We start from the raw sequence: 13614 nt of genomic DNA, 5'->3' as shown, positions 1-13614 counted from the left end.
TTTTTCCTTTTTTTTTTGGTTTCTGATCTCTTGGATTTGTCTAGTGTGTACTTCTCTTGGGTCGTGGTTGATATTTTTGATTTTGTTCTCTCGTTCATCTATTTCTGCTCTGGGCAAAATGACTAGAAGGAGGAATTCATAACAAAACAAAGAACCAGAGGTAATACTCTCTGCCACAAATCTAATCGATATGGATATAAGTAAACTGTCAGAGCCGGAATTCAGGATAATGATTATAAAGTTACTACCTGGGCTTGAAAAAAGCATAAAAGACACCAGAGAATCTCTTAGTGCAGATATGAAATCTAATCAGGCTGAAATTTAAAATGGCTTAACTGATATGCAGTCTAAAATGGATGTTCTAACAGCTAGGGTAAATGAAGCAGAAGAGTCAGTGACATAGAAGACAAGTTGATGGAAAGGAAGGAAGCTGAGGAAAAGAGAGAAGAACAACTAATAGACCATGAGGGGAGGCTTCGAGAAATCAGCAATACCATAAAGCAAAATAATTATTGGGGTCCCAGAGGAAGAAGAAAGAGAGAGAGAAGGTATATTTGAGCAAATCATAGCTGAGAACTTCCCTAATTTGGGGAAGGAAACAGGTATTCAAGTCCAGGAGGTAGAGAGAACCCCCTCAAAATGAATAAAAATAGTTTAAGACCCCGACATAAAATAGTGAAGCTTGCACATTTCGGAGATAAAGAGAAAATCCTGAAAGCAGCTCAAGACAAGAACTCTTTAACCTATAGGGGTAGGAACTGGCAGCAGACCTATCTACAGAGACCTGGCAGGCCAGAAAGGGCTGGCATGATATATTCAGGGTACTAAATGAGAAAAACATACAGACAAGAATACTTTATCCAGCATCTATCATTCAGAATGGAAGGAGAGATAAAGAGCTTCCAGGACAAACAGAAACTAAAAGAATCTGTGATCACTAAAACCAGCCCTGTGAGAAATATTAAGGGAGGTCCTGTAAGTGAAGAGAGAGTCCGAGAGTAACAGTAACCAGAAAGAAACAGAGATAATCTATAGAAACAGGGACTTTACAGGTAATACAATAGCACTAAATTCATATCCTTCAATAGTTACTCTGAACGTAAATGGGCTAAATGCTCCAAACAAAAGACACAGTATCAGTTTGGATAAGCAAGACCTACCTATATGCTGTCCACAAGAGACTCATTTTAGACTTAAAGACACCTCCAGATTGAAAGTGAGGGGGTGGAAAAACCATTTATCATGCTAAAGGGCATCAAAAGAAAGTTGGGGTGGCAATCCTTATATCAGACAAATTAGATTTTAAACCAAAGACTGTAATAAGAGATGACACAATGACACTGTGGTATAGTGTCATAATTAAAGGGTCTATCCTACAAGAATCTAACAATTATAAATATTTATGCTCTTTAACTTGGGAGCAGCCAATTATATAAACCAATTAATAATAAAATTAAAGAAAAACAAATAATAATACAATAATACAAGGGGACTTCACCCCACTCACAGCAACAAGGGCTTTGAATGACACCCTGGAAGAACAACAAGGAAACAAGGCTTTGAATGACACCCTGGGCCAGATGGACTTCACAGATATATACAGAGCATTCCATCCTAAAACAACAGAATTCACATTCTTCTTGAGTGGACATGGAACATTCTCCAGAATAGATCACATCCTAGGTCACAAATCAGGTCTTAGCTGATACCAAAACATTGGGATTATTCCCTGCATATTTTCAGATCACAAATGCACTGAAACTTGAACTCAATCACAAGAGAAAATTTAGAAGGAACTCAAACATTTGGAGAATAAAGAGCATCCTACTAATGAATGAATGGGTCATGAGGAAATTAAAGAAGAATTACAAAAATTCAAGGAAAGAAATGAAAATGAAAACACAACTGTTCAAAACCTTTGGGATACAGCAAAGGCGGTCCTAAGAGGGAAGTACATAGCAATACAAGCCTTTCTCAAAGAATTGGAAAACACTTAAATGCACAAGCTAAACTTACACCTAAAGGAGCTGGAGAAAGAACAGCAAATAGAGCCTAAACCAAGCAGATGGAGAGAAATAATAAAGATTAGAACTTTGAAATCAATGAAATAGAAACCAAAAGAACAGAACAGATCAATGAAACTAGAAGCTGGTTCTTTGAAAGAATTAATAAGATCAATAAACCTCTATCCATACCTACCAAAAGGAAAAGAGAAAGGACCCAAATAAATAAAATTATGAATGAAAGAGGAGAGATCATGACCAACACCAAAACTGAAAAAGGAAGAAATAGAAAATCTGAACAGACCCATAACCAGCAAGGAAATTGAAGCAGTAATAAAAAAAACTCCCAATAAACAAGCGTCCAGGCCTGGATGGCTTTCCAGGGGAATTCTACCAAACATTTAAGAAAGAACTAATACTTTTTCTTTTTTTAATTTAAAAAATTTTTTGTTTAAATTTTATTTTATTATGTTATGTTAGTCCCCATACAGTACATCATAGTTTTTGATGTAGTGTTCCATGATTCATTGTTTTCGAATAACACCCAGTGCTTCATGCAGTACATGCCCTCCTTAATACCCATCACCGGGCTAACCCATCCCCCCAACCTCTCCCCTCTAAAATCCTCAGTTTGTTTTTCAGAGTCCATAGTCTCTAGTGGTTCATCTCCCCCTCCGACCCCCTCCCTTTGTTTTTCCCTTCCTTCTCCTAATGTCCTCCATGCTATTGCCTATGTTACATGAATAAGTGAAACCATATGATAATTGACTCTCTCTGCTTGACTTATTTCACTTAGCATAATCACTTCCAGTCCCATCCATGCTGATGTAAAAGTTGGGTATTCATCCTTTCTGATGGTTGAGTAGTATCTCATTGTATATATGGACCACATCTTTATCCATCCAGCTGTTGAAGGCCATCTCAGCTCCTTCCACAGTTTGGCTATTGTGGACATTGCTGCTATGAACACTGGGGTGCATATGGCCCTTCTTTTCACTACATCTGTGCCTTTGGGGTAAATACCCAGGAGTGCAATTGCTGGGCCATAGAGTAGCTCTATTTTTAATTTTTTGAGGAACTTCCACACTGTTTTCCAAAGCGGCTGTACCAACTTGCATTTCTACCAACAGTGTAAGAGGGTTCCCCATTCTCCAAAACCTCTCCAACATTTGTTGTTTCTTGCCTTGTCAATTTTTGCCATTCTAACTGGTGTAAGGTGGTATCTCAATGTGGTTTTGACTTGAATTTCCCTGATGGCTAATGATGATGAACATTTTTTCATGTGTCTGTTAGCCATTTGTATGTCTTCTTTTTAAAAGTGTTCATGTCTTCTGCCCATTTTTGGACTTGATTATTTGTTTTTTGGGTGTTGAGTTTGAGAAGTTCTTTATAGATCTTGGAAATCAGCCCTTTGTCTGTAGTGTCATTTGCAAATATTTTCTCCCATTCTGTGGGTTGCCTCTTTGTTTTGCTGACTGTTTCCTTGGCTGTGCAGAAGCTTTTTATCTTGACGAAGTCCCAAAAGTTCATTTTTGCTTTTGTTTCACTAGCCTTTGGAGATGTATCTTGAAAGAAGTTGCTGTGGCCGATGTCAAAGAGGTTACTGCCTATGTTCTCCTCTAGGATTTTGATGGATTCCTGTCTCACATTGAGGTCTTTCATCCATTTTGAGTTTATCTTTGTGAATGGTGTTAGAGAATGGTCGAGTTTCATTCTTTTGTATAAAGCTGTCCAATTTTCCCAGCACCATTTATTGAAGAGACTGTCTTCTTTCCATTGCATATTTTTTCCTGCTTTGTCCTAGATTATTTGACCATAGAGTTGAGGGTCCATGTCTGGGCTCTCTATTCTGTTCCATTGGTCTGTATGTCTATTTTTGTGCCAGTACCATGCTGTCTTGGTGATCACTGCTTTGTAATATAGCTTGAAATCGGGCAACATGATGCCCCCAACTTTGTTTTTTCTTTTTCAACATTTCCTTGGCAATTCGGGATCTTTTCTGATTCCATACAAATTTTAGAATTGTTTGTTCCAGCACTTTGAAAAATGTCCTGGGAATTTTGATTGGGATGGCATTGAAAGTATAGATTGCTCTGGGTAGCATAGACATTTTAACAATGTTTATTCTTCTGATCCATGAGCATGGAATATTTTTCCATCTTTTTGTGTCTTCTTCAATTTCTTTCATGAGTGTTCTGTAGTTCCTAGAGTATAAATCCTTTACATCTTTGGTTAGGTTTATTCCGAGGTATCATATGGTTTTTGGTGCTATTGTAAATGGAATTGTTTCTCTAATTTTTCTACAGTTGCGTTGTTAGTGTATAAGAAAGCAACTGATTTCTGTGCATTGATTTTGTATCCTGCCACATTACTGAATTGCTGGGTGAGTTCTAGTAATTTGGGGGTGGAGTCTTTTGGATTTTCCACATAAAGTATCATGTCATTTGCGAAGAGAGAGAGTTTGACTTCTTCTTTGCCAATTTGAATACCTTTTGTTTCTTTTTGTTATCTGATTGCTGTTGCTAGGACTTCTAGTACAATGTTGAACAATAGTGACCAGAGTGGGCATCCTTGTTGTGTTTCTGATCTTAAGGGAAAGGCTCTCAGCTTTTCCTCATTGAGGATGATATTCAATGTGGGTTTTTCACTGATGGTTTTTATGAACTTGAGGAATGTTCCCTCTATCCCTATACTCTGGAGAGTTTTAATCAGGAATGGATGCTGTATTTTGTCAAATGTTTTTTTTTTTTTTTTTTTTTTTTGCATCAATTGAGAGGAACATATGGTTCTTCTCTCTCCTCTTATTAATGTGTTCTATCACAATGAGTGATTTGTGAATGTTGAACTACCCTTGAATCCCGGGTATAAATCCCACTTGGCCGTGGTGGATGATTCTTTTAATGTATTGTTGGGTCCTATTAGCTAGGATTTTGTTGAGGATTTTGGAATCCATATTCTTCAGGGATATTGGTCTGAAATTCTCCTTTTTGATGGAGTCTTTGCCTGGTTTGGGGATTAAGGTAATGCTGGCCTCATACAATGAGTCTGGAAGCTTTCCTTCTGTTTCTATTTTTTTGAAACAGCTTCAGGAGAATAGGTATTATTTCTTCTTTGAATTCTTGGTAGAATTCCCCGGGGAATCCATCAGGCCCTAGACTCTTGTTTTTTGGGGAGGTTTTTGATCACTGCTTTAATCTCGTTATTCATGTTGTGAATTTCTTCCTGTTTCAGTCTTGGTAGTTTATAGGTGTCCAGGAAGGCATCCATTCCTTCCAGGTTGCTCAATTTATTGGCATATAGTTGTTGATAATAATTTCTAATAATTGTTTCTATTTCCTTGGTGTTAGTCATGATCTCTCCCCTTTCATTCATAATTTTATTAATTTGGGTCCTTTCCCTTTTCTTTTGGATAAATCTGGTCAGTGGTTTATCGATATTATTAATTCTTTCAAAGAACCAGCTTCTGGTTTTGTTGATCTGATCTACTGTGTTTCTGGTTTCTAATTCATTTATCTCTGCTCTAATCTTAATTATGTCTCTTCTAATGCGTGGCTTAGGCATCGTTTGTTGCTTTTTCTCTAGTTCTTTACGGTGTAGAGTTAGTTGGTGAATTCGGGATTTTTTTTTTTTTTTTTTTTTTTTTGAGTTAGGCTTGGATGGCTGTGTATTTCCCCCTTAGGACGACTTTGCAGTATCCCATAGGTTTTGGACTGATGTGTTTTTGTTCTCATTGGTTTCCATGAATTGTTTAACTTCTTCTTTGATTTCCTGGTTGACCCAAACATTCTTGAGCAGAGTGGTCTTTAGCTTCCAAGTGTTTGAATTTCTGCCAAATTTTTTCTTGTGATTGAGTTCCAATTTGAAAGCATTATGGTCTGAGAAGATTCAGGGAATAATCTCAATCTTTCGGTATTGGTTGAGACCTGATTTGTGACGCAGTATGTGGTCTATTCTGGAGAAAGTTCCATGTGCACTCGAGAAGAATGAGTATTCTGTTGTTTTAGGGTGGAATGTTCTATATAAATCTATGAGGTCCATCTGGTCCAGTGTGTCATTCAAAGCTTTTGTTTTTTTGTTGATGTTCTGCTTAGATAATCTGTCTATTGCTGAGAGTGGAGTATTGACGTCTCCTACAATTAACATATTGTTATCAATATGACTCTTTATTTTGGTTATCAATATAACTATTTTGACTCTATATTGTTCAACATAGTACTAGAATTCCTAGAGAGAAGGGGACCGGTTAGAATAGGGTTCCCTACCTCTCCGCCATCTTTTTTCTCCTTAATACCTATTCCTCTGAACGTGTTCTCAGATTGACCACAACCCAAACTTATGTGTTTGCCTGCTCCCATGTTGGGGGCATTGATATTTACAATTGTTGGATCTTCTGGTTGGATAGACCCTTTAAGAATGATATAGTGTTGTCTGTATCTCTAACTACAGTCTTTAGCTTAAAATCTAATTTGTCTGATACAAGAATTGCTACCCTAGCTTTCTTTTGAGGTCTGTTGGCATGGAAGATGGATCTTCATCCTTTCACTTTCAGTCTGGGTGTATCTTTAGGTTCACAATAAGTCTCTTGTAGACAGCATATGGATGGGTCCTGTCTTTTTATCCAATGTGCAACCCTGTGCCGTTTTATGGGAGCATTTGGGCTGTTCAGGTTGAGAGTGATTATTGAAAGATATGAATATATTGTCATCATGTTGCCTATGAAGTCCTTGTTTCTATAGATTGTCTCTGTAAATTTCTGTTCTATATCACTCTTGGGGTCTTTCTCCTTTTATAGAACCCCCCCTTAATATTTCTTGCAGGGCCAGCTTAGTGGTCACATATTCTTTCAGTTTCTGCCTGTCTTGGAAGCTCTGCATCTCTCCATCCATTCTAAATGACAGCCTTGCTGGATAAAGTATTCTTGGCTGCATGTTCTTCTCATTTAGTACCCTGAATATGCCTTGCCAGGCCTTTCTGGCTTGCCAGGTCTCTGTGGATAAGTCTGACGTTATTCTGATGTTCCTCCCTCTGTACGTAAGGAATCTCTTCCCCCTAACTGCCCTTAAGATGGTTTCCTTGGTTCTAAGATTTGCAAGTTTTACTATTACATGCTGGGGCATTGGTCTGTTTTCCTTGATCTTGGGAGGGTTCCTCTCTCCTCTTGGGCGCGAATCTTTGTTTCATTCCCCAGATTAGGGAAATTCTCAGCTATGATTTGCTCTAATATATATTCTAGGCCTCTCTCTCTCTCTCCACCCCTCAGGGGGAGATGAACCATGAGAAACTGTAGACTCTGAGAAACAAACTGAGGGTTCTAGAGGGGAGGGGGTTGGGGAGATGGGTTAGCCCAGTGATGGGTATTAAAGAGGGTATGTAATGAATGGAGCACTGGGTGTTATATGGAAACAGTCATGGAACACTACATCAAAAACTAATGATGTAATGTATGGTGATTAGCATAACATAATAAAATAAAATAAAAAGAAAGTGTTTGTATTGGAAAGGAACAAGTAAAACTACCTCTTTTTGTAGATGTCATGATCTTGTATACAGAAAATCTTAAGGGATCCACTAAAATATATATGAAGAAATAAATAAATTCACATTTTGCTGCATACAATATTTATAAATAAAAATCAATTGTATTTCTATACACTAATTGTTACAGGTTGAATTGTGTTCCCCAAAGAGTTATGTTGAAGCTCTAACTCCTAGTATCTCATAATGAACTTATTTTCAAATAGGGTCATTGTAGATGTAATTCGTTTAGATGAGGTCATACTGGGATAGGATTGGTCCTTATTCCAATATGACTGGTATCCTTGTAATAATTGGAGAAGACAGTACACAAAGAGGGAAGAAGTAATGGAGGCAGAGATTGGATTTAAGCTACTACAATCCAAAGGATACAAGGGACTACTAGAAGCTAGAAGATGCAAACAGGGATTCTCCTTTAGAAGTTTCAGAGGGAGCATGGCTCTAACAACTTAATTTTAGATTTATAGTCTCCAGAACTGTAAGAGCATAAATTTTTGTTTTAAGTTACCCAGATTGTGATTTTTTTTTTTACAGCAGCCTTAAGACTAGTACACTGTGATGAACATTCCACAAATGAAATAAAGAAAACAATTCCATTTAAAATAACATCACAGACAACAAGAAAGAATTTAACAAAAATAGTATAAGACCTGTGTACTGTAAACTGCAAAGCTTTGAAAGAACTTAAAGAAGACCTAATTAATGGATATTCCATTTTCATGGGCTGTTAGATTTAATAATCTTGAGATGGCAATGCTCCTCAAATTGATCTACAGATTCAATGCAATCTGTCAAAATCTCAACTTTCTTTTTGATGAACTGACAAGCTGATTTGAAAATTCATGTACAAATGCAAGGAATCCAGAATAGCCAAAGAAATCTTAGGAAGAACAAAGTTGGAGGACTCACATTTAATTAATTATTTTTTTATTATGATTTTTTACATTTAACTAATTTTAAATCTTTATACAAGGCTGTAGTAATCAATACAAAGTGGTACTGGCATAAGGTTAGACCTATATACATCAGTGGAATAAAATAGAATATCCAGAAATAAACCCTTAAATTTATGGTCAATTGATTTTTAACAGGGAGGCCAACACAATTCAGTAGAGAAAAGAATAGTCTTTTTTTAAAAAAATTTTTTTATTTTTTATTCAAGTATAATTAAAAGAGTCTCATATTAGTTTCAGAGGTGTATAAGATGATTCAAAAATTCTATACATTACTTGGTGTATTCTTAAACCCCTTTATCTATTTCATCCATCCACCCACCCACCTCTCCTCTGGTAACCACCAGTTTGTTCTCTATATTTAGGAGTCTGTTTCTTGGGTTGTCTCTCTCCCTTTTTTCCTTTGTTCTTTTGTTTTCTTAAACTCCACATATGGGGGCGCCTGGGTGGCTCAGTTGTTAAGTGTCTGCCTTCAGCTCAGGTCATGATCCCAGGGTCCTGGGATCGAGCCCCACATCGGGCTCCCTGCTCGGCGGGAAGCCTGCTTCTCCCTCTCCCACTCCCCCTGCTTGTGTTCCTGCTCTTGCTATCTCTCTCTGTGTCAAATAAATAAATAAAATCTTAAAAAAAAAAAAAAGAAAACAAGAAACTCCACGTATGAGTGAAATCATATGATATCCGTCTTTCTCTGACATATTTCAGTTAGCATTGTACCCTCTAGATTCATGTTGTTGCAAATAGCAACATTTCATTCTTAATATGGCTGAATAAATACTCCATTGAATGTGTGTGTATATCCATCTATATCTATATCATCTATATCTGTATTTCTTCTTTATCAATTCATCTACTGATGGACACTTTGGCTGCTTCCATAGTTTGGCTATTGTAAATAGTGCTGCAATAAACGTAGGGGTGCATCTATCCTTTTAAATTAGTGTTCTTGTATTCTTTGGTTAAATTCCCAGTAGTGTGATTACTGGATTTGTAAGGTAGTGCTATTGTTTATTTTTTTTTTTAAGGAACCTCCATACTGTTTTCCACAGTGGCTGCAACACTTTGTATTCCCACCAAAAGTTCACAAGTGTTTCTTTTTCTCCATATCCTTACCAACGCTTATTTCTTGTGTTTTTGATTTTAGCCATTATAGAGGGTGGGAGGTGATATCTTATCATGGTTTTGACTTGCATTTCCCTAATGATTAGTGATGTTGAGTATCTTTTCATTTGTCTGTTTGCTGTGTGTATGTCTTTGGAAAAATGTCGATTCATGTCCTTTGCCCATTTAAAAATCAGATTGTGGGTTTTTGTGGTGTTGACTTCAGTAAATTCTTTATATATTTTGGATATTAACCTTTTATTGGATATATCATTTGTGGAAAGAATAGTCTTTTTAATAACTGATATTTCGACAACTGGATGTCCATATGGGAAAGAATGAAGTTGCATCCTTTCTTCGTGCTATCCACTAGAACTAACTCAAAAATTACCAAAGACCTAAATTTAAGAGCTAGAACTATAAACCTTTTAGAAGAAACATAGGAATAAATCTTTGTGGCCTTGAGTAAGGTAATGTCTTCTTAAATAGGACACCAAAAGCACAACCAACAAAAGAAAAGAAAATAGATAAGTTGACTTTCATAAAATTAAAAACTTTTGTACTGCAAATGATAAATCAAGAGTGTGAAAAGGTAACTCAGAATGCAAGAACTATTCACAAATCATCTATTTGATAAGGGACTTGTATGTAGAATATATAAAGAACTCTTATGCCTCAATAATAAAAAGATAAATAACCCAAATTAAAAATGGGCAAATAATCTGAAATAGACATTTTCTGAAGCAAGGTATACCAATGGTCAATAAGCACATGAAAAGATATTCAATATCATTGTCATTAGGGAATTTCAAATCAAAACTGCAGTGATATACCACTTCACACCCATTAGGATGGCTGTAAGAAAAAAAAGATGACAGTAACAGTTGTTGGCTAGGATGCAGAGGAATTGGGACCCTCATACATTGCTGGTGGAATTGAAGTGGTGTGTCTGCTATGGAAACGAGTTTGTCAGTTCTTCAAAATGTTAAATACAAAGTCAACATATGACCCAGAAATTCTGTTCCTAGGTTTATACCTGAGTGATCAAAAACATATATAAGCAAAAACTTGTACATGGATATTCATAGTAGCATTATTCATAATAGCCCCAATTGGAAACAATATAAATGCCCATAAACTGATGAATGGATAAATAAAATGTGTACACCTGTACAATGGAATAATATTTGGCAGTTAAAAGGAACACAGCACTGATATATGCCACAACATGGATGAACCTTGAAAACATTATGCTAAAGAGCTTTCAATAATAAAATAAAATAAATATATTTTTATTTAAATGAAATATCCAGAATAGGCAAATCTCTAGAGACAAAAAGTAGATTAGTGTCTGCCAGTGTTGAGGCAGTGCTGGGAAGAATGGGGAGTGACTGTTAATGGGTACAGAGTTTCTTTTTGTGGTAATTAAAATGTTCTAAAATTCAATAGCTAAAATAGATGCTCAAGTTGGCGAATATATTAAAACCCATTGAATTGTACACTTTAAATAAATGAATTGGATGGTATGTTAATTATATCTTAAAGCTTAAAAAATTTGGATTATAATAAATAACTAATTTATCAAAAATATAGTTTACTCATACCTTAGAGCAGTGTTCAGCAAACTGCAGCCCCTGAGTCAAATCTAGCCAGACCCATTCATTTACCTATCATCTATAGCTGCTTTTGCAGAGCTGGGGTAGTGACCGATTGATCATCTGACCTGCAAAGTCTAAAATATTTCCTATCTGGCTCTTAATAGAAAAAGTTTGCCAAATCCTGCTATGGAACAAGAAGTGGTACTTAAAAGGAGTGAAATATATCTGTATTTATTAATATAAGTAGATCTCAGACATTGGGTTAAGTGAAAATAATAAGTTTAGGACAATATATACATTGATGCCATTTATGTGAAAAAGAAAACAAAACAGTCATCTAACCCACTAGCAAAAATTATAGAATCGAATAGGTACATGTAGCGTTTTATGAATGCATCAAGCAAGTTCTGAAAAGATACACAACAATCTGATAATATCTCTAGAGAGAGAATTGGATTTTTGGAATGGTAGTCAAAGCGTACTTCAACCTTGTTTGTATTCTTAATTTTTTTTCAAAGAAAATATGTAAGTATGTTATATAAGTAAAAATAAAAATGTAAAAGGATAATACATTATAGATATTTTTGGTTTGTTTTTCAGAGCTGTGAGTGATCAAGGTTTGTTAGAGGCTGTAAGTATAGCACTCTCAGTTTGAAATTGCACTTTGCCCTTGATAATGTTAGATTCTAGAAATTGTCAGGATGAATAATCTTAAAGATTCAATACTTCCTCAGTTTATTCAAGAAATTTCTGTGCATATGTATGCTGGGAAGCTTTGTCTTTTTTGACTTTACTAGACCTTATTATCACTCAAAAACCGTTCACTTCTGAAATATTGAACTATAATACCATATAGTCTTCTAAATTTCTATTCATTGTACTTATAGTTTGTTTGCCTCTTTCAGCCCCAATTATCATTCATTATGCAGATTAATACCAATGGTTCATATTTTCATGAGTTAATGAAGAATTTCTTACTTTAATAATTAAGTGCCCAAATAATTTCTCTATATTGAAATGTATGCTTTTCATCATTACTAAAATTATAATATTTGTTTTTAGAAATTCAAACAAATGGAAAGTGATTTTCAAGTGTTATTAGAGGAGAAATTGGGGCTGGAAAATGAATTACAAAAGCTGAAGAATACTGAGGTTAGTTCAATTTTAGTGTCTGAAAATGGTAGAATACCTAAAAAACCTTATTATTGTAGGATAGAAATTAAAGATATATTTAAATGCTTTATAATACATTTTTGATATTAATAATAGTTAACAGCTGTGCTTTAAAAAATAAAATAATGCTATTTTCTAAATTACCATATTAGCTATTAAAACCAAAAAAATGCTATGAAAAATGGACATAAAATTTAAACATTCCAAAAGACATTTCTAGGCCAAATATTTATTTATTAAAATTTCAAGTAATTAAAAAATGTCCAATTAATTAGAGTTTTCAAATATATTTTCTTTTTAAGTCTTAAAAAAATTCCAGTTAACATACAGTGTATTAATATTAGCTTCAAGTGTACAATTTACTGATTTAATCCTTACATACAACACCCAGTGCTCATCATAATAAGTGCACTCCTTAATCCCCATCACCTGCTTAACCCATTCCCCCACCCACCTCCTTACTGGTAACCCTCAATTTGTTCTCTATAGCTGAGTCTGTTTCTTGGTTTTCCTCTTTTTTCCCCCTATGATCGTTTGTTTTGTTTCCTAAATTCCACATATGAGTGAAATCATATGTTATTTGTCTTTCTCTTATTTTTTTTTAAAGATTTTATTTATTTATTTGAGAGAGAGAGTGAGAGAGCACAAGCAGAGGGAGCAGCAGAGGGAGAGGGAGAAACAGGCTCGATGTGGGGTTAACTATGTGGGGCTCAATCCCAGGACCCAGGGATCATGACCTGAGCTGAAGGCATATGTTTAACCGACTAAGCCATCCAGGTGCCCCTCTCTGACTTATTTTGCTTAGCATAATATTCTCTAGTTCCATCCATGTCATTGCAAATGGCAGGAATTCATTCTTTTTCATGGCTGAGTAATATTCCACCATGTGTATGTGTGTATGTCCATATGTATGTATGTTTGTATGTTTGTGTGTGTGTGTGTGTGTGTATACACATCACATCTTTTTTATCCATTCAACAGTCAATGGACATTTGGGCTCTTTTCATAATTTGGCTGTTGGTTGATAATCTGGGGACATGTATCCCTTTGAATTATTATTTTTGTATTTTGGGGGTAAATGCCTAGTGGTGTAATTGCTGGATAGTAGGGTATTCTATTTTTAACTTTCTAAGGAACCTCCAAACTGTTTTCCAGAGTGGCTATACCAATTTGTATTCCTACCAACAGTGCAAGAGTGTTTCCCTTTCTCCATATCCTGCCAACACCTGTTGTTTCCTCGGTTGTTAATTTTAG

At 35.5% G+C, this 13614-nt stretch overlaps 1 protein-coding gene across 1 annotated transcript in view; it reads left to right on the top strand.

Annotated features, from left to right (window-relative positions):
• Positions 1–13614, top strand: part of CCDC7 (coiled-coil domain containing 7) — a 177009-nt gene that overhangs the window by 86074 nt on the left and 77321 nt on the right. Inside the window, exons 10-11 of the mRNA XM_064590292.1 lie at positions 11788–11818; positions 12250–12339. Of these exons, the coding sequence (XP_064446362.1) occupies positions 11788–11818; positions 12250–12339 (121 nt within the window). The remainder of the gene's footprint in view (positions 1–11787; positions 11819–12249; positions 12340–13614) is intronic.

This window comes from Mirounga angustirostris, unplaced genomic scaffold (genome assembly GCF_029215605.1).
Source record: "Mirounga angustirostris isolate CCGP_5_RB_7025 unplaced genomic scaffold, mMirAng1.0.hap1 SCAF_5, whole genome shotgun sequence".
NCBI lineage: Eukaryota > Metazoa > Chordata > Mammalia > Carnivora > Phocidae > Mirounga > Mirounga angustirostris.
Note: the sequence above shows the minus strand (reverse complement) of the source record. Positions and strands in the feature narration are given on the sequence as shown.